The sequence below is a fragment of the Xiphophorus maculatus genome, chromosome 15, assembly GCF_002775205.1.
Source record: "Xiphophorus maculatus strain JP 163 A chromosome 15, X_maculatus-5.0-male, whole genome shotgun sequence".
In the NCBI taxonomy this organism is placed as follows: domain Eukaryota; kingdom Metazoa; phylum Chordata; class Actinopteri; order Cyprinodontiformes; family Poeciliidae; genus Xiphophorus; species Xiphophorus maculatus.
This window is the reverse complement of record NC_036457.1, coordinates 5,023,895-5,048,297: the sequence shown is the minus strand read 5'-3', so window position 1 is coordinate 5,048,297 and position 24,403 is coordinate 5,023,895. Positions and strand designations below refer to the sequence as shown.

The window sequence follows — 24,403 nt, the reverse complement described above, 5'->3', positions numbered from 1 at the left end:
TCTTCGGTGGTTCTGCCTGAGGTCCAACAGAAAGTACTCCTGGTTCGGTGTTTCCTCTGGTTCTGATCGTGTCTCATACCGAACCTGGTTCCGGTTCTGCTAAACTAAATATCAGAGATGTTAACAGGAGAAGAAGGACCAAGCAGAACTGGCCAGTTCTTAGCAGGACTCCATGTTTGGACCAGCAGTCTGGACCGGTCCAGACATATGTTTGGGGTGGGGGGGCATTAGCATACAGCTGCACACACACACACACACACACACACACACACACACACACACACACACACACACACACACACACACACACACACACACACACATCTCTGCTGAGAAAAAATGCTGAAGCTCAGATCGGGTTCTGCCAGAACCGGACCAATCAGAACTTATTCTGCTGGTTCTGATTAACATCTGGATCATCTCAGATCATCCAATCTGAGGTCATTCAGGGTCAAACAGGATCCATGTAGTTTTATTGATCAGCAGTTCTGCTCTCCAGGTTTTCTTCTTCTGTGTTTTGTGTTGGTGGATCGACGTTTACATCACAGCGTCTCTGTTGGTTCTCTGGGTTTTAAAGGTTTCTAGGACCTTTAAAACCGCAGAGTGTAAATACCACAAGACAAAAGGTCAAAGGTCACAGCTTTTTATTGAGCCTTTAGATGAGAATAGTTCCAGTGAAACTAGGAAGGTCAGATCTGAGCCGAAGTTCCGGAGTGTCCAGAGTGTCCGGGGTGTCCAGAGTGTCCAGAGTGTCCAGGGTGTCCAGAGTGTCCACGGTGTCCAGAGTGTCCGCGGTGTCCTGAGTGTTCGGAGTGTCCAGAGTGTCCATAGTGTCCGGGGTGTCCAGGGTGGTCACTGTGTCTGAAGTGTCCCGGGGAGTGTCCAGAGTGTCCGGGGTGTCCAGGGTGGTCACTGTGTCTGAAGTGTCCGTAGTGTCCTGGGGAGTGCCCAGAGTGTCCGAAGGGTGCGGGTCGCTCTGGGATGTAGAACATGGGCAGCAGGTTCTGGTTGTCCACCAGCAGGGCCAGCGCTCGGTTCCTCAGAGCGGCCCGGGTCTCTGGGTCCATACTGATTGGCCGATGGAGGCTGAGGTACTCCAGGTCTCCGAAGCGCTACAGAGGAGGAAACACTGGTTTCTACAGGAAGTTGCTTTTCCTTCTCTACCAAAGTGACTCTGAGGCTGAGGGGGAAGATGAAGGCCTCCATCATCCTCCTCAGCAAGGAGCTGACTCACCGTGAGCCGGCGGGTCAGCAGCTGCAGTGCCCTCTGGTGGAGGTCCGGGAAGCGGTCGTGGAAAATGGGCAGACAGCCCCTCTGTGTGAAGAAACTAGAAAGACACCAGAACAGGAGCAGACGGGTCAGAACCGGGTTCACTTTGACCAGAACCAGAACAGGGTTGGTTCCAGTCCCACCTGTAGAGGTCGGGCACCAGGCCCAGGCGGTACCGGTCCAGCAGCTGGCCCAGCAGCTCCTGGTGCCGGCCGAACAGGCTCAGGTAGTTCCCCACTGGGAAGGGCTTCAGGGACAGACAGGTGAGGCTCTCCACCAGCTGCAGGTCGCTCAGCTGCAGCCGGAAGTAGTCCCCGCTCTGCGCTGCTCCCGTCACAACCGCTTCATCCTGCGGCGCCACACGGAGGAAAATCTGACTGGTTCTGGTCCGTTTCCATGGCAACGAAACCAGCAGGAAACCCCCAGACCCGACAGAGTCAGGAGATATCAGCTAAAGATGGCTGAACCTGTACAACCACTTCCTTTACCGTGGATCTACTGGACCAAACCACTGACCCGGTTTGGATTCCGGAAGTAACTAGTTACGTTTACTTTAGGTCTTTTTCTTTTTTTTTCCATTTTTTTCCTCTGAAGAGTTTTTGCGGCGCTAGTGGGTCGTATTTTTTCTCCAGTAGGCAGACAGGAAGGACGGTGAGGAGAGGGGGGAAGACATGTGGTAAAGGTCGTCGGGACCGGGAGTCGAACCCATGACGTCCGCGTCGAGGACTAAGGCCTCCAAACGTGGGCGTGCTAACCCCCTGCGCCACCACAGCACGCCCCTTACTTTAGGTCTTTAACTTTTTAACATTATCAGAAGCCATTAGTATTACCAGGTATATAGATGTGTATAGCAGTTAGCACTGCTAACTAGAAAGTTAGCTGCACTAACCCTGAAGCACAAATTATGTTGCTGTTTAGCTAAAGCTAACGTGCTAAATTCAACAATGTTGATGCCAACTGAATTAAGGAGAACATGATGAGTACCAACAAGAAGGTTCTGGTCAGCAGTGACGTGCGGTGAGGTTCATAGCTGGTGAGGCACTGACGTCATCAGAATCAGATTTGCAAATAGATGCATAGATTGACAGCAGTTTACAGGTTATGTTTCACTTCTGCATCCTTACACATACAAACTGTAGCTCACAAAACACACATTTCCTTAAAAAACAAAACAAAATAAATGTTATTACAGTCTTACCTGCTTCGATTGAAAGTCCACTTGAGAAAACTTTTTTAGTGTTGTAATGTAGTCATCCATGTCAAAAGTCGGGATAAGCGAGAGGAAAAAAATCACTATCTCTATTATAATCTATCGCTGCACTTGACTTGCTTCCCGAATCGTTTAGCCTAGCTCGCTGTCACTTACTCGGCAGTTGAGGAGTGAACAAGACGAACGTCTGGGATCTTGAGCGCCCCCTGCCATGAGGCAAGAGAACTGCCTGCCTCACCTCGAACCTGTTCTCTGCCGTTTATAATCGCTCATTACACGAAACACGTTACACAAACACAGTTGGTGACAAAAAGCACTGTACATTATATACATAAGCTAAATTATTGGAAATAAGTTCACATATTAAATTTGTTTAAACCATTTTATTGACGCCGTACAGCAACATGCTCTCTCCGCTTAGCAGCCAGCGCAGAGCCAGGGGTTGCGCAATCCAAGGTGAGGCAGAGCTCGCTGCTGCCTCACCGGCATCGCTTCCAAGCATTTAAATGGGAAAATAAGAAAATTCAGAGATTTTGAACAAATAAAAATCGAAATTGGTGAAGCTACATGAAAAATAAATATTTTTTAGTACAAACCACCGGATGAATATAACAATTTAAATTACTTTATGATTATATATTTTCTTTCTTTCCATGATGGCAGGTGAGGCACTGCCTCACCTGCCTCCCCTGACCGCACGTCACTGCTGGTCAGACGTTCTGAAGTAACATTTATAGTAAATACGTTTGGACATCAACTTTTTAATTTCACTTGAGTTTCTATCAGGGTAGATTTGCTGCTACCGGTTTGGGTCATGAATCAGAATCACCACAGAGCGCTTTTAAAGCCCTGTCCTGGTGCTGGTTAGGTAGATCTCCTCCCTGGCGGCTAATGAACGAAGAAGCAGCCGGTTCAGGTAAAGTGGACTAACCGAGTCTGACAGGAACTCACCAGCTGGAAACGACAACTGGTCTGGAAGCTGGGACTGGGTTTGGTCACATGCAGGAAGTAAAATCCACCAGGAAGAGTTGCTCCTGCAGACAGACGGGGACAAGCTGGACGTTACAGACGGACAGGAGACCCGAGCCTCAGGCCGGGTCCAGGAGAATGTGGAGATGTTTAGCCGAGGTTTGGTTTCTGTGGTTGAATGACAGCAACAGCAGCAACAACAGGAGCAGCAACAACAACAACAGCAACAGTAACAACAACAACAACAGCAGCAGCAGCAACAACAGGAGCAGCAGCAACAACAACAGCAACAGCAGCAGCAGCAGCAACAACAGGAGCAGCAACAACAACAACAGTAACAACAACAACAGGAGCAGCAGCAACAACAACAGCAACAGCAGCAGCAGCAGCAACAACAGGAGCAGCAACAACAACAACAGTAACAACAACAACAGCAGCAGCAACAACAACAGCAGCAGCAGCAGCAACAACAACAGCAGCAGCAACATCAGCTTCCTCCCACTCAGCAGCTCTCAGTCTGTGGCAGTGAAAGGTCATCCTGCGTGTTGCTGCAGGTCAGGAGGCTGCGCCGAGTGGCTGTTGTCGTCGGCCTTTGTGGCGCTCTGAGCCGCCAGCGTGTGGGCGGCTGAGAGGGTGAGAGCTCGCTGTTCCTGCCCAGCGCAGAGACCCTAGACGCGTTCTGAAAGGACGCGGGAAACGAACCTCGGATCTTGGGCCGACTGTAGAGCGGGACAAGCGGCTCGGGCTCAGAGGGCGGGTCGGCCGGCGCCTCCCAGGTCGGGTCCAGCAGCTCCAGCAGCGCCGCCGCCACGTCACGGCCCACGTCCTGGGAGCTGAAGTTGGCATGCGACCATTCGTCTGCGTAGTAGCTGCAGGAGAACCTGGTGAGCGGGCCGGCGCCGTAGATGGAGGCGTCGCTTGTCAGGAAGCGGTTGTTAATCACCAGGCGGCCATCGAAGGGCAGAAAGCAGCCTCTGATGCTGTGGAAGGAGTCATAGTCCACTCCCTCACTGGACAGGTTGAGGAACACCTGGAGCAGGACGAGAAGAGCATCTTAAAGAAGAAAACATCTCTAATCCATTCATTCAGATGATTCTGGATTCTAGTTCATGAAAACACAAAATTCACCGAGCTAACATCTGCTAGCATTCTGAGCTAACAGCTGCTAACACCCTGAGCTAAGAGCTGCTAGCATTCTGAGCTAATAGCTGCTAACACCCTGAGCTAAGAGCTGCTAGCATTCTGAGCTAACAGAATGCTAGTTGAGCTAGCTCAGAATGCTCGGCTAGCATTCTGGTAGCCGAGCATTCGGCTAGCAGCCGACCAGCTACCAGCTAACTAGCCGAGAATGCTAGCAGCTACCAGCTGCTAACACTGAACCTTGAGCAGAACCTTCACAGAGTCCAGCTCAACATTTAAGCTAGTTCTGAAAAGCCAGAACCGGTCCAGTAGCGGTCCAGTAGTGGTCCAGAAGCAGTCCAGTAGCGGTCCAGAAACGGCCCGTGGACCAGAGGAGAAACTCACTGCACACTGCAGCCTGAGCGGCTCGGAGTCGCTGGTGAAGGAGACGCGGGCGATGGGGTCGGGATGCTCGCCGTCGTTTATCTGAGCCAGTACACAGTTCTGATGGACCTGGACCTGGGCGCCCGTCATGGCCGCCGCCACGGCTCTGTCCACAGCCGAGTCCGGGAAAGGGGCGGGGCGGGGCGGCGGGGGGGGCAGAACCAGGTGGATCCGGGATCCCTGGACACCGAGGGAGAGTAGGGTCCGGACGGTGACGTAGACGTCCAGGGTGTTTCCGTAGACGACGGCATTATCTGGGGTCAGAGGTCAAACATCGGGGACAGACGAATCATTTCCTCCTCAGGTTAGTAATTATTGGTTATCACTAATCAATAAGTCTGAAGGAAGGAAGCAGCATGGAGGACAGGATGGTCGCTGTTACAATCCGACTGTTAGCTACAGCATCAGTCGCACTTTAAAAACAGATGTAATGGTTTAATGCATCTGTGGATTTATTTTTAATATTGAATAAAAAGGCCTAAAAAATCAGCAGAATGAGCCATTTTTTAAATTCAATTAATCATCAGGATAATCAATAACTAACCATTAGCTTCAGCCTCATCAGACCAGGAAGTGGACGGTCTAGTTAAATCCCAGAACCAGAGCACAGCGTCACCATGGCAGCCACAGAGCGTTTTATTAAAACATTTAGGAACATCTGAGCAGAAAGTTTTTCTTTTGGGATCAGAGCCGTTAGCTGCTCTCAGTGAAACATGAAGCTGCTGATGTCATGAATCCGATCAGCCAATCAGAGAGCATCATTCCTTCAGACTGATGAGACTGGAAGCGGTCGCCGCGTTCACACAGCTCAGCACTTCCCGCTGCTCCTGCTGGGAACCGGCAACTCACCCTGCAGGTCCACAAAGTTCTCCTGCAACCAGCGGCGGGCGGCAACGGCGTCATGGAGGTCGTTGATGGTCAGCAGGTTGGAGGGGACGGGCCCCGTGTATCTGCGGCAGGACCAATCAGGATCCAGCTGGCTGTTGTTGACCTGCTGGGAAACATCAACTCCGGTGGGGCAGGGGAGCTGCAACGGCAACCGGCTGGTCAGGCAACGAGAAACATGGCAACAAAAACCTTCTGAACCGAATAAAGTTGCTGCTTCAGGACAAACTGGGAGCTATGAAGCTTGTCCAGTATGATCAGGGCGAGAGCTGGAGGACAATAATATTAATATTATTAATATTCATCATCTGGTTCTCCACTAAATATGCTCACAATAAAGTTATTTCTGTCTGAGGGTTTCAGCCTACAGGTGGCGCTATGCTGAAAAATCAGGGAAAACTCCAAAACAAACACAAAGAAACAAATAAAACTGAAACATTACGGAGCCCTCTAAGGGACATGGGGAAAATGTTTCTTTTGCGTTTCCTCGCAGTATGTTTAATGCAATATTTGCTGTTGATTGAAAATCAATTTATTCACTGCATGTTTGATTGTAGGTTGAGATGGAAACGACCTTTAACCTTTCAGAGCTGTCAGATGATTTATTACCCGTGATAACGCAGAAATAGTCCAAATAGTTTTGATGTATTTGTTTTTCTTTCCTACTTATGAAAAGTTTCTGTTTATATCAGAGGTTCGTGGTGCCTTTCTATCCTGAAGAAAAAGATATAAAACTTCAGATATTCCACAACGAGATATTAAGAAACATGGAAAAGCCTCATGAAAACCTCATATAATAGCAGAAAGTATTATGGCCACCATAAGAAAGGCTTACAGTATTCAGTCATAACACATGAACATGGACATTACTGCGAGGGAACGGAAAAGATAAAAATATCCCATGTCCCCTAGAGGGCTCCGTAAGAAATGATGCAGCTGCAGAAAATAAAAGCAAAAAATGCAGCAAGCAGCAAAACCAACAGAAACTTTGGAACTGGCTCCACCTCCAGACCACCAGGGGGAGCCAACCGTTACATCTTCTAGGATCCGACTTAGGAAAGACGGGATGTGAGGAAGAACATGTTTTTACTACGCTTCATGTCTTTTTACAGACTCCAGACTCCCCCTAGTGGTCTGGAGGACTAACGTCTAGCGGAGCCACTTTGTAGCTTATAATACTTGCTGTTTTCTCTATTTGTGATATTTTTGCTCTTTTCTTTCTATTTCTGCTTGCAGCGTTTTCTGTTTCGTTTTCCCAACGTGTCAGAGTCTAAGCAGCTGATAAGCTCAGAGCTGCAAACTGTTACCAACCGACTTCTTCTGTGGTGTAAAATACCACAGAAGAAGTCGGTGGTTTTGCCTCCTTTCGGTGAGGGTTGATTTTGAGTTCCCATATTTCCCAGCAGCATGCTGGTTCCCGTGGTTCCTGTGGACTGGGGCCGGGCTCACCCGGTACTGCAGGCCCGTACAGAGGACCAGGAAGTCGTAGGCCACCTTCTGCCCGTCTGACACCAGGACGTATTTGGACTTCCTGTTGATCTTCACGATCTTCCCCTTCACCACGCGGACACAGGACAGCAGGAAGGTCTGGGCCAGGTCTCTGCTGCTGAAGGCGTGGCTGCACGACACATGGCAGGAAGTCACTGTGATGTCACTTCCTGCCTAAGAAGGCTGCAGGAAAAAAAAACAAACCAAACATCTCTGCATCCAGCACCTGGTGGACAGGAAGCCGACGTCCTCATGGTCGTAGTTTCCAGGAAAACCGTGAGTGGAGATGAGGGTGAGGTTGTTGAACCGCAGATGAGAGCTGGAAGAGGACAAGCAGAACAGAACCAGATGGAAACGTGTCCAAATGAAACAATGAAGGAAAAACAATATAGCAGAAACTCTGACTCATTAATATTTATTAGTGCAGAGACTCCATGTTTAGCATTGACATGCTAATTATGTTAGCATAACTTCTGATAGGCTAAGTCCTTTTAGCACAAGTCTCTTCCAGCGTCCAATCAGATCAGTTAGGAGCAGAAATGATCTGATATAAGCAGCTTCCTGGTAGCAGTGCATCAAATTTACAGCCGGACCAGAAACACAAGAACACAAAGGTTCCGGTGGGAACAAATCTGCGATTAAATGAGTTAAAATGTGAATAAGACAATCTTTGGTGGAAAAATGGCTAAAGAGTCTGAATGATTAGCTAACATTCACTGCAGTCCAGACGTTGTTCTGGCTCCAGTGGTTCATGTCCAACATGAGACCATGCTGAGGATCGCCAGCTGCCTGGTTCTGGTCTGAACTTCCAGGTCTGTCCTAAAGTCGGATGTCAACCTGTCCTGTAAACCAGGAAGTTGTCTGCCGCCTTCATTGGGGTTGTCATGGAAACGATCCATGACAATGGATGGAAGCGGTGCCAGAAGCGGTTCAGGACAGCCCAATGGGTGCCGGTCCGATCGGCGCCACCGGGCTCTCCAGAAAGAGCAGCAGCAGAACCGGTTCTGTTTGGTTCCATCTGCAGGTTCATTCTGAAACAGAACCAGATGGGTTCTGTTATCAGGCGACCAGCAGCCTGACCGCAGCGGGCCGAGCGGCTCCTTATCTGAGCGACCCGACCCGGTGATGAGGTTTGGGTGGAGCTGATAAGGCCCGGCGGGCCGGCCTGACCCGCCTCGGCAGAACTCTAACTGCCTCATCAGCCTCATTAGAGGCGGCAAACAGCTGCTCCTCATCCTCACCTGATACCAGGACGGCGGTATCATTGTTGCCTAGCAACTATCTGCAGCAGCAGCAACTCGTTGCTCCTGCTGCGGCGCCGCTTCAACTGCTGCAGCATCAACCTGCTCCTAAATCTGTGCTAAAGCTCAAAACGGACCTAAAACATCCGACCCGACCCGGCCCGGTCTCCAGTAGGAACCAGGTTCTGGTTCTGGTTCTGGTATGAACAGCTGGGCATTTTCAGCTCAGAAACCTGAAACTCACCTGAAGCTGAGCTCCTCCAGCAGGGACAGGCCGGTGTCTGAAGCCCCCACCACCACGATGCTGGCGTTCACCCTGACCTTCGACTCCAAGGTCAACTTCCTACTGATCAGGCTGAGTGCGAACGGCGCCTGGAGGGGATAGAGAGGACAGCGTCTGGAGCCGGTTCTGATCCGGCTGGTGGATTGAAGCCTCTGCAGGCTGGGAGATAAAAAAAGCTGATTTCTGCTCAACATGACAGGCGATTGATAACGCTCCGTTAGCCGTTCTGATCAGAAACACGTTTCTGATGGTTGGACACAGATTTAGTCGTCCTCGTCTGTGGATGGACTGAAGGGAGCCATCGTTGGTCCCATCATGATGGAACATCTGCTTCGTCACCCGCCGCAGCTAACAGAATGTCGTTAGCAACACAGATTCCCCGGGTGTAAAGCAGGCTGGGTTACAGCAACATGATAGTTAGCCAATGATCATGCTAACACGCTAACTTCAACCATGCTGACCCCACCATGTGTCAGTAGAACCAATCAGAACTTGGTCCAAACATCTCTGTTAGACGAACCAATGATTCTTTTATTTTGAAAGTTTTCCACTGTAGTATCCTTACAGGCAGCAGTTTGTAGATTAATAAGCATGTTTTTGATTTGCTGTTATTACTAAGATGAAGGCAGATTTTAGAGCAGAGGCAGCAGTGGGACTTCCTGATTGGCTGCTGTTGGGCAGCCAATGCAATGCCTGCATGTTTCCGTGTGATCTGCAGGAATGAAGGTGAGGAGATGATCGGATGAAAACTGAAGTCTCATCTGCATGTGAGGTGGAGAAGGTGGTGTAAATCATCCTGAGGAAGAGGAGGCTGAGACAAAGCTCAGGATGAAGCTCTTATCAGCAGCTCTGCGTCACAGAGACGACCGAGAGACGTGAGCAGGGCCTGCATGGTGACCCCTGAATGTGTGGTAAATATTTAAAGGACAATAAAATAAATCAAAGCTGCAGACACATCGGCTGGTGAGGAAGATTAGAGGAGACAAAGAGACACATTTAAATATCAGGAAACAGTTTAATCTGGACCATTACAGACCACACAGTTCAGTGTACAGGCAGGAGGTGACTCCAGTTCACTGAGCAGGACCCGCTCTGCAGCGGCGGGGGACTAAGAAGCTAGTAGTGCTAACCCTAAAGCACTAAAAATAAATGTTAGCTGTGCTAACCCTAAGGGATTAAAAATAGTCGCTAATTCTGCTAATGCTAATCGCTATTCCATCCATCCATTTTCTGTACAACCTTGTCCCTAGTAGGTTATTCCAACATGCTAATTAGATGAAGACGACACTAAATTCATTCATGTGAATTTCTGTGTCTTTGTTTAGTTCTCACCTGTCGTTGTTCGTTCATGTCAGTGTTGCATTATTCTGTAAAATCAATTATGTCTTATATACTTAACATTTGATGAATAAAATTTCTTGGGAAAAGAAAAAGAGGATATGAGGAGAGGAAGCAGAACAGCTGCATAAACAGTCTTCAACCCCTTCAAAATAAGAGCATGAATATAAACATCTATCTGAAAGATTTTTAATAGTAAATGACCAAAACCTGAACATTGAACTATATCAAACTGAAAGTTTACAAAGCAACATTTAAAATTTATCAGGAAAAATAAATGCTGAGCTAAGTGTGCTAATTGAAACAAGCAGAAGTTGTGCTGCGAAGTCACATGACTGTGTTGCACCAATCAGGAGCCTTTTAGATAAATCTGAAATGCTGAGGATGAAGGTGAAGCTGCAGAAGCTGCTGCAGGTTCTGATGAAGGAACCAGAACCAGAAGTCCAACTCAGCATCACCTGTCACCAGGCAGATTAAGAGCTTCTCATTTCCTGGTTTTTAACCCTAAGCAGTGTGACGCCCCCTGCTGGCTGCTGCCCGGCCCACCTGTTCCTCTGTGATCCTACGGGACGGGGCGTTGATGCCGAGCTCCTGCAGCGGGTACTCCACCTGCTGGCGGGGCCGGACCTGCACCAAGCAGTTCAGGATGAACTCCAGAGGGTGGAAGCAGGAGGTCTGAGGGGAGAGACAAAGGTCAAGCAGGTTCAGAGAGAAGGTCAGGCTGGCCCAGTTTCGGTCCACTCACCTGCTCTCCCAGCAGCGGCGAGTAGACCCGGTGGTACAGGCAGGACCGGTGGGCCAGCCGCAGCACCTCCTTCAGCCAGTGCCGGGTCACATGGTAGCAGCAGGGCTTCAGCAGGAAGTGCAGCATGTGAGCGTGCTCCTGGTAGCCATGGTGACCGAAGCTGATGAAGCTGTCGATGTCGTAGCGAGCTCGCAGGTACTCTACGTCCTGGAAGACACGGCGTGCGGTGAGAAGGGGCGGCGGCGCGTCCCGCCTGCGGCAGAGGGGGCGGGGCTACCTGTTCATCCCTGATGATCATCACGCCGACCAGCTGCCGCTCCACCAGAACCACGAAGGCCTGCAGACGAACACCATCCTGACAGGAAGCACACACCAGATCAGAGCAGCTCCGTTTCACCACACCAAACTGAGTTCTATCTTTATTTTAACAAATAAACGAAATATTTAAATTGTTCAACTCTGCAATATTTGGCCTTGCGAGGATTTGTTGATTTTGCATGAATGTCCACAATAGTTCGCAAGACACTGGAGGGACTGAATGATATAATTTGGTAGTAAACAGATAAAAACTGCATTGATTTGATTGACAACATAATGGTTAAGCAGTTAATGTTTAGTCAAGAACCCAGAGGGCTGCATAAAAAGCTGTGGTGGGCCAGATTTGGCCCACGGGCCTCGAGTTTGACACACGTGGATTAGAGTATTTAACCATCTCACTCAGACATGCCCCCCGGTAGTCAGGAGACGCACTACTGAGCATTGATCCATACTCGGCAAGTCGCTTCTTCAGAAAAAAGCCGATAGATTTGTTGTTTCTATGAGTTTATCCAGACTCACCGGGTCGCTGCGGGTCCGGTAGAAACAGTCCAGATCCTCCAGAACCGAACAGGTGAGATTGAAACTGTTCAGTAGATCAGAAACAGCTTCTCTGTCTGCAGGCACCGCCTGCCTCACATCCACAGTCCTTCAACAGAGACTAGATGGTTTCCACTGGAACACTGCTTATGGACCGCCAGAATCTGCTTCCGGACCCGGCGCCTACCTGAACCTGGACCTATGGGTGACGTAGAGGCTGGTGAGTTGCAGGCTGCTAGGACGGGACCGCACCAGAACAAAGTTCTGTAACCACGGTGACTCTGGACTAGCAGATGGAACGAAGATCAGGCAATAGTCCAGGTCCTGCAGGAAGCAGAGAGTCAGAATGGAATAACAATCCAGGTTGTGTGCTGGTCAGCAGGAACCTGCTGTGGAAAAGAGAAACTAAACATTTTAAACACCCAGAGTAATTCCAGGTAATTGAACCCTGAGAACACGGTTCTGTTGGTTCTAATGGGACTCCAGTTCTGTGGTTATACTATCTTGAAGTCGATGGGTAAACTGCAAAATCCCAAAATAATACCAAGTATTTCTAGCAATTCCTTAATATTGATGAAAAAGTTGTAGTTCCACTAGTAGATAATTTCACTTATTAACATGGGAAAGTGTCTGTGAAATAATCTGGTTCTTAAATCAATATTCGGTGATTACAGACTTAAAACAAGATTGTGTCTTTTTCTGAAAAGAGTCTCTGGTTTAAAACTTACCAGGAAGTGCAGGAACATGTACGGTAGACCGTCTGTTGATCTGTGGACAGAAGAAGTTAAGTGAGTTTGGAGCCAAGCTGAGCGGAGGAACAACTGGAGGAGCAATCTGCTGCTTCTGGCGCTCCGTGGCTCTCCGCTGGGCTCTGCCGCGCCGGGTCTCTGTGGGGGGCGGCGGGCCCGGCGCCGGGCCCCCTGGGGGGGAACAGCTGGGAGGCGAGCCGTGCCGCGGGAGCCAGGTAGCGCTGCCAGCAGATGACTGACGCTGGACGGCTGCCACTGCCGCTGCCGCGCTTCAGCTGCAACACGGAAACCGGGAACGATGTCACCGGGACGGGACCAGAACCAGAACCAGAACCAGTTACATCTGATGGGAAATCCACAAGGTACTATAACACACTCCATTTTCCAGTCAGGATGGGGAGATGACAGGAAGCTACCCGGGAAGGGTCAACAGTCATCCTAAGACCACCTGAAGTCCACCAGACAGAAAACAGGTCAAAGGTCATGACCAAACCAAGCAGCTCAGCACGGTGGTGAAGGAGAGTCAAAGTCCAAATGATGCAGCGGCTCTTCAGAGAGCTGAAGCAACGTTGGACGAAAGTGTTGGACCAGAACTCCTCCAGGAGGTTCTGATGGGTCAGGAGGTTCTGATGGGTCAGGAGGTTCTGATCCGCTGCTTCAGAAACCAACAGAATTGGGACAAGACAGGAAAGTTGAAGTGGATCCTGACTGTGAACAGACTTCTCCATGACCTAGTCAGAACCAGCTAAACCCAGTTAGACCTAGTCAGAACCAGTCAGACCCAGTGCTCCCAGTTCCTTCCATGATGTCAGGTAAAGGTCCCAGCCTGAGCAGATGTTTTTCCAGCTGCAGGAAACAGGAAGTGGGCGTGGTTCTGGTTCTCATGGACGGTGTTTACCGGGTCTGGTGGTCCTCGTCGGATATGAAGTGCTGAATGCAGAAGGAGTTAGACTTCCTGGGAGTCTGGCGGCTCGGTTCCTTTTCCTCCTAAAGCCACAGGGACAGACATGATTCTGGTTCTGGTCCTGCTGAATGCGGCTGTGTAAAGTGGGCGGGGCTTACAGTACCTGCTCTGGTTGTTTGTGTTTGTAGAATCCATCAAACTCCCTGAGGTCAAAATGCTCCAGAAGTTTCTGGTCGTTAGGAGACGAGCTGGCAGCGATAAAGCCAACGACGCGTCCTTCATCCTGTGGAGGAAAAACCTCAGGAAACTTCACTTGTAGTTCCACAGTAAACATTTGTACTGTGGTCAGTTAGGCTGAATCAGCAACACAGTTAGCAAAACTCAACAAACTGAAAACAGGAAGCAACAGCCTGGTCCAAAGAATCTCTTCCTGAGGAGCAAACTGTACAGGTCGGCATGTAGGGACAGATTTGGCACAGTTGAGGGCGCTGTACTGTTTGTAGCATGCTACAAATAATACAAAATGTTTGAATTTAGCGCTTTAGCATTGGCTTCCACCAAATAACAGGCTAGTATAGTGCTTTTGGCATTATACTAGCCAAGCATTTTGGCATTAAATGCCAAAATGCTTTTGGCATTTAGTGCCACTTATGTGGCACTAAATGCCACATAAGTGTAACTCTTTAGCTTAGCATTCTCTAAAGTCATGTTGGTATATTGCTTTAGTGTTAGCATTAGCTTCCACTAAATGTCATGTAGGTGTAGCGCTTTAGCTTTATCATTAGCATTAGTTTAGGGTTAGGTTAGTGCCATGTTTAGCATTAGCTTCCACTAAATACCACTAAACGCCATGTTGGTGTAATGCTTAGTGGAACTGCTGGTTATAATAGTTGTTCTTGTTATATAAATATTGATAAATCCTCGCAGGTATTTCTGAAGGTATTCCACACAGGAATCCTGGAGGGTTGACAGGCTGACTGTGTGTCGTTGTCTCAGCAGAGCTAACAGTTTTTATTCATTGCAGTTTCACTTGAACAGAATGAATAGTTGTGTTTGTTTCTGGTTTCAGTTAAAATGTGTTTGTTCGGGCGAGCCGTGGTGGCGTAGGGGACAGCGCAACCCACGTTTGGAGGCCTTGAGTCCTCGATGCGGCCATCGTGGGTTCGACTCCCGGACCCGACGATATTTGCCGCATGTCTTCCCCCCTCTCCTGTCAGCCCACTGTCATATAAGGGACACTAGAGCCCACAAAAGACCCCCTGGAGGGGTAAAAAAAAATTGTTTGTTCTCCTTCCAGTGACATTCCTCAGTATCCAGAAATGTTACTCAGGAAAGAGTAGCATTGATAGTTGATAATGATATTCAGGGATGCAGTGGGGGGTGGTCCAGAACCGGTCCAGAACCGGTCGTGAAGGAACCAACCCAACAGCAGAGGCTGACCGGGACAGACCTGGAGGACGGCAGAATGGCTCCTCTGGTTCTGGTACTCGATGACGTCTATCAGGGCGTAGGGCTGCAGAGGGCAGCAGCACTCTGTGGTCTTCTTGTCCACGATCACCATGATGTCATCGTAATCTGCAACCCTGGAAGACAAAACGAGCCGAGCTCAGAGCAGCAGAGACAAGATTCTGGTTCTGGAGAACTCATCAGTCTGACTTCCTGTCATGTGACCAACAGATGAAGTCTTCTCAGACTCCATCAGATCATTAGAGGTCAGCTGCTGCTGAAGCAACGACAAGCTGAAGGTCAGAGAGCTAACTAAATGTTAGCAAGCTAAACGACCTGGTTGACAGACAAAACATTTAGCTTGGAGCCAAATATTTAGCTTGCCACCTACATTTTCATTTGCTAAGCTAAATAACCTAAATTTATTGTTTATAAACTAAATATCTAGTTTATAAACTATATAGTTAGGCTATTTATCTTACCAAGTAAATATTTAACTGATAGCTAAATATTTAGATTTTAGCCAAAAGCTAAATATTTAGCTGCTAAGCTAAATAACCTTCAATCCAAATTAATATTTAGTTTGAGCTAAATATTTAAATTCAGACTAAATATTTAATTAACAAGCTAGATATGCAAACTAAATAGTTGGAAACTAAATAACCAAGATAAATAAAAGCTGTGATAGCTGGTGTTCTCATATTTTATAGCCTACTACCTCTGACTAAAGCCGGTTAGCGCGTTGCTAACATGTAAACAATGCTGGTTCCGTCTCTGTAAGTATGGAAGCAACCTGGGTTGGCTTCTTCAAGTTTTTCAGGTTTGTGTACATCTGATGAAGATACCATGTTTGTTGTACATGATGATAATAACAAACAAATAAAAAAAAAAACAATGCTGGTTCCGGTTTGAGGCGGAAATCGCGCCCATGATTCACGCAAAGCCTCATGTGGGATAGGACTAAGGGGGGTAGGTTATAAACTAAATAGCTTGAAGATAAATATTTAACTTTGAATGTCCAAACTAAATATTTAGCTTCCTAACTTAATATTTTGCTAAGACATCACCAAAATATTTCTATAGAAATAGAAAAGTCATCCCTCTGTCGGACAGCGTCCCCAGCTGGTCACCCATATATTTTTACTGACAGCATCCAAATCAGCTCAGAGTTCTGCTGTTAGTTCTGGAGCTCTGGTCCATCAGGAAGGATCTAGTCCAGCATGTTGGAGAAAACATGCTGTTCACAGAACGAATAGCAGGAAGGAAAGTTTGGTGGAAGGACAAAGCAGAAAACTACAGGAACCCAGAGGATTGGTAACACCAGGACCGGATAGCATGCTAAACCTGTTAAATCATCTCACTAGCGCCTAGTGGCAGACAGAGAGACCTGCTTCTGCCAGTTCTGGTTCTGGTGCTGAAGGTCCAGATGGGGAGCTCACCGGGCTCGGCGGACATGCAGCCGCTTGCATTGATCCACCCGTCTGCAGATCCGAGCCGAACACGGCGCCTCGCTGTCGGCTGCCCACTGCAGCAGCTGGAACGTCTCCTCCAGAACCGGTTCTGCTCACAGAACGGGTCGTCAGAGAGTGAGGGCGCAAAAGCAGAACTCAAGCCGGGCCTGGTCAGCAGCCGGTCTCACCTAGAGGACAGTGGTCCGGGCAGAGCAGAAGGACGTGCTCCAGGTCCGAGGTGATGCTGAAGGCGGTTCTGTAGGAAGATCAGGAAGGTTCTGGTGACCCAGGACCGCTCAGAGTCTAGTTCTGGTTCTGGTTCTGCCTACCTGAGGAGCTTCTCCAGGCTGGCTTCAGCCACTCTGGGCTCAGACACGAACAGATGCAGGAACAGAGAGTTCAGCGGCTGCAGAGGAGAAACGGGCAGAACATTATGACCACCTGACCCGGTTCTCACTCATATGAAGTGAAAGCAGTGAGAGAAGCCCTGACTGTACAATATTACCCACAGTGCATCTGGCGGTGGGCCAGTGTGAGCGCAGGAAGGCCTCCCAGGCGTCGTGGCGGTCCACGGCGGCGAAGGCGGTGGCAGGGCTGTCGCTGAAGGAGGCGTGAGCCACAACGTCGCCCGACCGACCGCCCACCGTCAGGGAAAGGTTGGCCTTCTCCCTGCAGGGACACAAATCATTTCATTCAGTTTTTAATAATAAACAGTTTGTTGCCTAAAATGCAACAAGAGCACTTTCAGTGAATGTTTGATCTTTTGTAGCATCTGAAGATGAAAATGGTTTGAACATCAACATGTGAAACGCTCAGGCCTTTCTGCTGCGCTGAACATTAACATACAGCTGATCTGGATATTAATATTGATTAGCTGATTAATAACTGGATAGCTAGAGGTGTTTCAGAAAAGATTCATATCCAGAATGTGAAGCTGCCACCAGAAGGCGATAAAATTCTGGTAGAACAGATTTACAAAGTTTTCATCTTTCATGCTAAACGTTTTTTTTATTTATTTATTTTGCCGTTTTGGCTTAATTACTACTCTGACTATGAATCTGTAAACTCCAGTTAACTACTAAGCAATCACTTGATGATTATTGAATTGATTGATTAATCACAACTAATCTGATTAATCATTTCAGTCCAACATTAAAGCATTAAAATGTAAACTTATAATAACTCCGCCCACGACCTTGATGGGTGAGTTGGACATATGAAATTATTTTATGGTGATGCTGAACAGGAACCATGAAATAATTAAATATACATTTCATTACATTTCTGCCTTGGCTATGATAAGTTTGCATTTAATGACTTATTGATATTTTATGAAACATTTATTTATTTTATACTACATTTAATTCATAATTTAATTATGTATTCAGTTATTTTGTCTTTTTTTTTTTAACTGCGTAGTTTTCTGGTGGGTGGGTGTTTTTTCTGTCTGAGTGTGAGATCTGTTTCAGAGAGGATCTTTGTTGAGCGCTTCTCTAACCTAGTGATGCTCTTACTTTAGTGCCATCTTTAGTTGCTCTATCCACCTATTCAAGCAGTAATTGGCTAATTTGGCTGTGGAACCTTTGATTTTAGGAAGAAATGAGTCATTTAGATAATGTAAATAACAATAAATGAAAATAAAAGTAGTTTCATGTGATGACCAGCCCCGGTGACGCTGATATAAACTATTTTCAGGAACAATCCTGGAAGGATGGTGATTTTTTCTCACAGCAGATCATTGACATTGATCCTCCCGAAGATAGCCTGATCAGATGACCCAATCAGCTTCTGGATCCACCGAGCGTCCGCTGAACGGCTCCTTCTGACGGTCAGATTTTCCTCGGGGCTCCTGGTCGACCTCATCCTCTCCTGGGATTATTATGGAATGGAAACTCAGTGGCTTCTTCCTACCAAATCTCGGTTGGTCGTTTTTGATTCAAGCTTTTTTACTTTAACTCGATAAACGGCTCTTTTCTGTCTGCTTATGAAGTTCAGTTGATTCCGTTGCTATAGCAACAGCACGCCGCCTACAGCGAACGCTCTCGCGGCACTTTGGAGCCGCGCGGCATTGTGGGTGCTGTCATGGCGGCCACCTGCTGGTGATAGAAAAACGTTTCAGAGTGTGTCTCCTGGAAGCTGCTGCAGGTGGTGTTGGGTGGTGTTATTTTCTTTAATAGTTTGCCAGCTGCGGTATCAGTTGGAGTCACCGGCAACATGGCGTCCACAGCGGCGGGAAAGCAGCGCATACCGAAGGTGGCGAAGGTAAGAAACCCCGAGGAAGATTAGCACCTAGCGGCTAATGCTAACAGCCGCTAAAGAAGGGGGCAGATTTAATAATAGGTAGATTTTATATCTATAAACTCTGATTGATTTTACTCATTTATATACTATTTAAGCTTTGTGGGGTTATTCAGGCTCAAATAATTTTTTTTCTTCTTCTATTAGTTTGTTTCAACAATGCTAATGTTAGCTTCCGGCTGGACTAAAGAGTTTTTCTACTGTTTTTTGTTTTGTTTTTGACGTAGTTTATATTAGATACATATCTAACGTACTAAAGTCTATCAAACACAGATCAGTGCATTTTACACTTTCATCAAATTCATTAAAACACAAAAGACCAGTTTTATTTCCCCTTTATTTTGAAAATGTTTGCAGTTTTAGTTATCGGGACAAATCTGAATTTTATTGTTCTGGGATGCTTCTTGTTTCCAGCAGCTTTAAATAAGCAAAGAGAGTCAATTCATCTATGTCTGTTTAGATATTTTATAGAATACTTAGTTGCAATAATTTTAAATTCTACATTTTTTGGCATCGGGACCACCTTCGATGGGGTAAAGCACCAAAACATCAGTAATTTGACCAGAAAAAAACCGGAGTTATTCTGCATAGTTATGAAAGTTCTGTGGTTTTTTAAAACGTCATTAGCATCATTAGATAAAGGTGTGCTTAAAAAAGACAGATCAAACGGTGAGCTGGGTTATTTTTCATGATTCTTTAAGTCAGTTTTTGTTCACTTTAGTTGAGAGTGAGCAAAACTCTCACTGAGCCCCATCTGACCCATCTGAGCAAAACTCTCTTTGGGGGAATCTCTTTTTCCCCCAAACACCTTTAAAAGTGGAATAAAACTGAAGTATATGATTTTATATATGTTTTAAAGAACTTTGTTTTAAAGAACTTTTATGAACAGTTCAGTGCAGGACTGATTTGTCTAAAATTTGTTAATTTCAGTATGTTTATTGTTCTTAAATGCTACAGATTATTCCACCTTATTTGCTTTGTTTTAAATCAAACTCTGAGACTAAGAGAAGTGCATTTGCACCCACAACCACTACTTTGTGTTTTTCTGAAGTAGAGACAGAGACATTTGGGGCTCAGGTGTTTGTGTTGTTTCAGGTGAAGAATAAAGCTCCTGCAGAGGTTCAGATCACTGCTGAGCAGCTGCTCAGAGAGGCCAAAGAGAGGGAGCTCGAGCTTCTGCCTCCTCCGCCCAAACAGAAGATCACTGATAAAGAGGAGCTCAATGACTACAAGCTGAAGAAGAGGAAGGTCAGCTCACTCACCAGACACACTTTGATGCTATGAAATGGTTTAGACTTGTTTCTGCTGAAGGAAACCATGTTCTGATTCTGTCAAACTTCCTCTGAAAGGGCTTTGAAGACAACATCAGAAAGAACCGGACCGTCATCAGTAACTGGATTAAATACGCACAATGGGAGGAAAGCCTGAAGGAGATCCAGAGGTATTTACCTGACGGCTGGCTTACTGACCTCTGACCCCTGCTTTCATTTGCTTCATTTTTTCCACATTAAAGTTTATAAGGAGAAGCTTGACCTCATTTCCTCCAGTCTGAACTGTGGAGTGAGTTTCTAAACGATGCATTCAAGTTGCCGTTTGCTTTCAGAGCTCGGTCCATCTACGAGCGAGCGCTGGACGTCGATCACAGAAACATCACTCTGTGGCTGAAGTACGCAGAGATGGAGATGAAGAGCCGCCAGGTGAACCACGCCCGCAACATCTGGGACAGAGCCATCACCATCCTGCCCCGGGTCAACCAGTTCTGGTAGGACCAGGACTCCCAGTTCACGGGCGTCCATATTGGACCAGTGAGCTGTTTGGACCCTTTCTGCTTTCTAAAGCTGCTCCACTTTTGTTTATTATTAAAATATAATTCTAGATTTATTTTTATTATAAAAAATAAAATGAATTCAAATGATCAATAGTTCATATGTCCGCCTGATTTGAAATGGGCTGATTGGTTAGACTGCTGTGCAGGTCAGCCAATCATGTTAGAGTATCTGACACGTTTCCACAAATACTGAAATTATTTCATATGATGAATTCAGTTTAATTGATTTCACATCTAGATAGACGTGTCTTTTATTACAGTTTTAAACTATTGCATGTGTAAATATTGTTTTGTAGAAGTTGTTTTTGTTGATAATTGTTTTAGACGATTTAGCTGTCAGTGTTTCTCACAGTAACGTGACGCTGAGCCTCTGCTGCTCCTGCAGGTACAAATACACCTACATGGAGGAGATGCTGGGCAACGTGGCCGGCTGCAGGCAGGTGTTCGAGCGCTGGATGGAGTGGGAGCCGGAGGAACAGGCCTGGCACTCCTACATCAACTTTGAGCTGCGCTATAAGGAAGTGGACAAAGCCCGGAGCATCTATGAGCGATATATCCTGATGTTTGGTTTGATGGTGTTTTAAATCATCCCAGGAACATTTAGGGACAATCTGGAGGCCCGTTTTCAGCTTTTACCCCAGATTGTTGTAGGAGCTGCTCAAAGTTTATGTTCAGGGCGATTTCCAGGGTTTTTCATCCTGATTTGGTTGAATATTAATGTATCAATACTGCATGATCATTTTCACATCAGATTCTTTAGGTAAACAAATGGAAGTGATTCAGAAACCAATCCGGAGCGCTTTCAGGTCGCCAGCCGTTGTTTCCTTGACTCCTGTGAACTCGTCATGGTCCACCCCGAGGTGAAGAACTGGATCAAGTACGCTCGCTTCGAGGAGAGGCATGGCTACGTGGCGCACAGCAGGAAGGTGTACGAGCGAGCCGTGGAGTTCTTCGGGGAGGAATACGTGGACGAGAATCTGTTTGTGGCCTTCGCCAGGTTCGAGGAGACCCAGAAGGAGGCAAGTTCTGACAGAGCCGTGACCTTTGACCCGGTTACTGCTCCAGTGTTTTTCTGACTCTGTGTGGTCAACAGTTTGAGCGGGTCCGAGTCATCTACAAGTACGCCCTGGACAGGATCCCCAAGCATCAGGCGCAGGAGCTCTTCAAGAACTACACCATGTTTGAGAAGAAGTTCGGAGACCGCAGAGGAATCGAGGACGTCATCGTCAGCAAGAGAAGGTTCCAGTACGAAGAGGAGGTCAAGGTGGGCGAGGAGCCGCTGGAGGTCAGGGCGACCGGCTGATCCAGACTGACGCACTCTTCTTCTGTGGTTAAACGCAGGCAAACCCACACAACTACGACGCCTGGTTCGACTACCTGCGCCTGGTGGAGAGCGACACGGACGCCGACACGGTGAGAGAGATCTACGAGAGAGCCATCGCCAACGTGCCGCCCATCCAGGAGAAGAGACACTGGAGGCGCTACGTCTACCTGTGGATCAACTACGCCCTGTACGAGGAGCTGGAGACCAAGGTGGGTTTTCCAACAGCTCAGAGCAGCCAGAACCAGCAGAACCGGGCCTAAGCTGTTGATGTTTGGCAGGACCCTGAGAGGACGAGGCAGGTCTACCAGGCGTGTCTGGAGCTCATCCCTCATAAAAAGGTAAGTGAACACCTGGAGCCGTCGCTCTGCTGCCACTCTCTGCTTCTGACGGTTCTGGTTCTGGTTCTGTTTCAGTTCACCTTCGCAAAGATTTGGCTGCTCTTTGCCCAGTTTGAGATCCGACAGAAGAACCTGCCAGGAGCCAGAAAGATCATGGTGAGAGCCTGAGCTGAGCAGGTCTGACCTCCTGCCGGTCGGTGCTGCTGGTTCTGACCCGTTCTGTGCTGCCAGGGCACGGCCATCGGGAAATGTCCCAAGAACAAGCTGCTGAAGGGCTACATCGAGCTGGAGCTGCAACTGCGAGAGTTCGACCGCTGCAGGAAGCTGTATGAGAAGTACCTGGAGTTCAGCCCAGAGAACTGCACCACCTGGATCAAGTTCGCCGAGCTGGAGACCATCCTGGGTGACGTGGAGCGAGCCCGCGCCATCTTTGAGCTCGCCATCAGCCAGCCCAGACTGGACATGCCTGAGGTTTGGATCCTAGTTCTGGTTCTGATCAGCCCGGTCCATGTTCTACTCTCTTATCTGCAGCTTGGAATGCTGGAGACAAATTATTATTTTATTTCAGTCATGAGGAGGAGAGAGAAACATTTTGACCAGAAATATCATCAACACACAGGAGTCCAACTCCTCATGTCTTTATATTTGGCTGATTAAAGAGAATCGCAGTAGAAATGCTAATAAAAATGGAAAGAACAGAGAGAGAGAGACTTCTGTGGGTTGTGTATTTTTCTTCTTATATATGGTTCTGCTGTGAGTCTTCCTGCCACTGGGGACGGTTCATCGGGTTTGTCTCTATGTCCTGCTGTCCTTCCAGGTTCTCTGGAAATCCTACATCGACTTTGAGATCGAGCAGGAGCAGTTTGAGAACACGAGGAGCCTCTACAAGAGGCTGCTGCAGCGCACGCAGCACGTCAAGGTGAGTACGGGCCGCCGCTCTGTCGCTCTGATGAAAGCCACACGAAGGTCGAAAAGCGACTGACTTCCTCGCGCTGCGCAGGTCTGGATCAGTTACGCCAAGTTCGAGCTGTCGGTGGACGAACCCGACCGGCTGCAGCGCAGCCGCCAGACCTACGAAGACGCCAACAAGAGCATGAGGAGCTGCGAGGAGAAGGAAGAGCGACTGATGCTGCTCGAGTCCTGGAGGGACTTTGAGAGGGAGTTTGGCTCCGACGGCACCAGGGAGCGAGTCCGGAAGCTGCTGCCGGAGAAGGTGAAGAAGAGGAGGAAGCTGACAGCCGAGGACGGGGTAAGAACGGCAGAGACCGGGAATGCTGGGAAATGGGCCGCTTTGTTCTGGAGCGTTAGGAGAGCTGCAGGAACTTTATCCGTCCCTTATCACTTTTCTCAGTTTAAAGAATAATTAATTACAGGAACAAAGTCATATTATAAGAAATAAATCATATTAGCAGAATAAAGACTCAGTATTACCAGAAAGTCACAAAATTACAAGCTGTTTTAATGAGAAGAAAACTTACCTGAAAATATTTCCTTATTTCTCAAAGTTGAAATTCACTAAAAGCTCAACGTTCCTCGATTTAACGCAGCGATAAGACATCAGATTATTACTTTATTCTTCTTTTATGTCATTCTCATTTTATTTCGACTTCTTGTTTTTTTATTTTTGTATTATTTTCTGACTTTATTCCCACATAATTTGACTGACCTTATTCTTGTAATTAAAACTATTTTTCATTCTGTTGATTGTAGAAATATCAGCCTTAAAACCTGAACTGTTTCCTATGAATGTGAAGATCTGATTGTTCCTTGAGTGATGCAGAGGAATCGTGTTTTTACTGAAAAGCAGCTTCTTCTTCTGTGGTTATTAATGTTGCTCTTTCTGCAGTCGGACGCCGGCTGGGAGGAATACTACGACTACATCTTCCCTGAGGACGCCGCCAACCAGCCCAACCTCAAGCTGCTCGCCATGGCCAAGATGTGGAAGAGGCAGCAGGCCAAGGACGACGAAGAGGAGGAGGAGGAGGAAGAAGAGGAGGAGGAGCGTCCTGCAAACCCTCCAGAGGAGGAAGAGCAGGAGGAAGAGCGCTCTGAGGACCCGGCAGCAGCTCCTGACAAACCGCCGGAGGGCGAGGCCCAGATGGAGAAAACGTACGACGACCGAGACGACAGCAGCAGCAGCGAGAGTGAGGAAGAGGATGGAGGGAAGAAACGGGGCAGTGAGGAAGACAAAGAGTAGATGTTTCTGTATCAGACACGA

General features: G+C 47.6%; 2 protein-coding genes across 3 annotated transcripts; one reads left to right on the top strand and one right to left on the bottom strand.

The window, feature by feature from the left end:
- Nucleotides 1-627: 627 nt before the first annotated feature.
- Nucleotides 628-18,397, bottom strand: cfap61 (cilia and flagella associated protein 61). 2 transcript variants are annotated; one of them, XM_023347440.1, is made up of 24 exons: nucleotides 18,127-18,397; nucleotides 16,907-17,066; nucleotides 16,727-16,803; nucleotides 16,586-16,653; nucleotides 16,386-16,506; nucleotides 14,951-15,083; nucleotides 13,664-13,783; nucleotides 13,495-13,583; nucleotides 12,576-12,615; nucleotides 12,035-12,171; nucleotides 11,830-11,956; nucleotides 11,270-11,347; nucleotides 10,993-11,199; nucleotides 10,794-10,922; nucleotides 8,871-8,998; nucleotides 7,612-7,704; nucleotides 7,347-7,515; nucleotides 5,862-6,039; nucleotides 4,974-5,266; nucleotides 4,152-4,479; nucleotides 3,432-3,514; nucleotides 1,414-1,619; nucleotides 1,235-1,328; nucleotides 628-1,112 (listed from the first exon to the last, which is right to left on the bottom strand). In XM_023347440.1, the coding sequence occupies exons 1-24, from the start codon at nucleotides 18,258-18,260 to the stop codon at nucleotides 690-692; spliced, it is 3,615 nt and encodes a 1,204-aa protein (XP_023203208.1). In that variant the 5' UTR covers nucleotides 18,261-18,397; the 3' UTR covers nucleotides 628-689. The 2 variants fall into 2 exon arrangements, with proteins under 2 accessions (XP_023203208.1, XP_023203209.1); XM_023347441.1 differs by lacking the exon at nucleotides 1,414-1,619 and having other exon boundaries at nucleotides 826-1,112.
- Nucleotides 18,398-18,465: 68 nt separating this feature from the next.
- Nucleotides 18,466-24,402, top strand: crnkl1 (crooked neck pre-mRNA splicing factor 1). The gene is made up of 14 exons (XM_005816110.2): nucleotides 18,466-18,659; nucleotides 19,791-19,943; nucleotides 20,045-20,136; nucleotides 20,299-20,457; nucleotides 20,909-21,075; nucleotides 21,364-21,542; nucleotides 21,617-21,787; nucleotides 21,865-22,056; nucleotides 22,126-22,185; nucleotides 22,261-22,341; nucleotides 22,417-22,656; nucleotides 23,003-23,104; nucleotides 23,186-23,434; nucleotides 24,032-24,402. The coding sequence occupies exons 1-14, from the start codon at nucleotides 18,612-18,614 to the stop codon at nucleotides 24,380-24,382; spliced, it is 2,244 nt and encodes a 747-aa protein (XP_005816167.1). The 5' UTR covers nucleotides 18,466-18,611; the 3' UTR covers nucleotides 24,383-24,402.
- The last annotated feature ends 1 nt before the right edge of the window (nucleotide 24,403 follows it).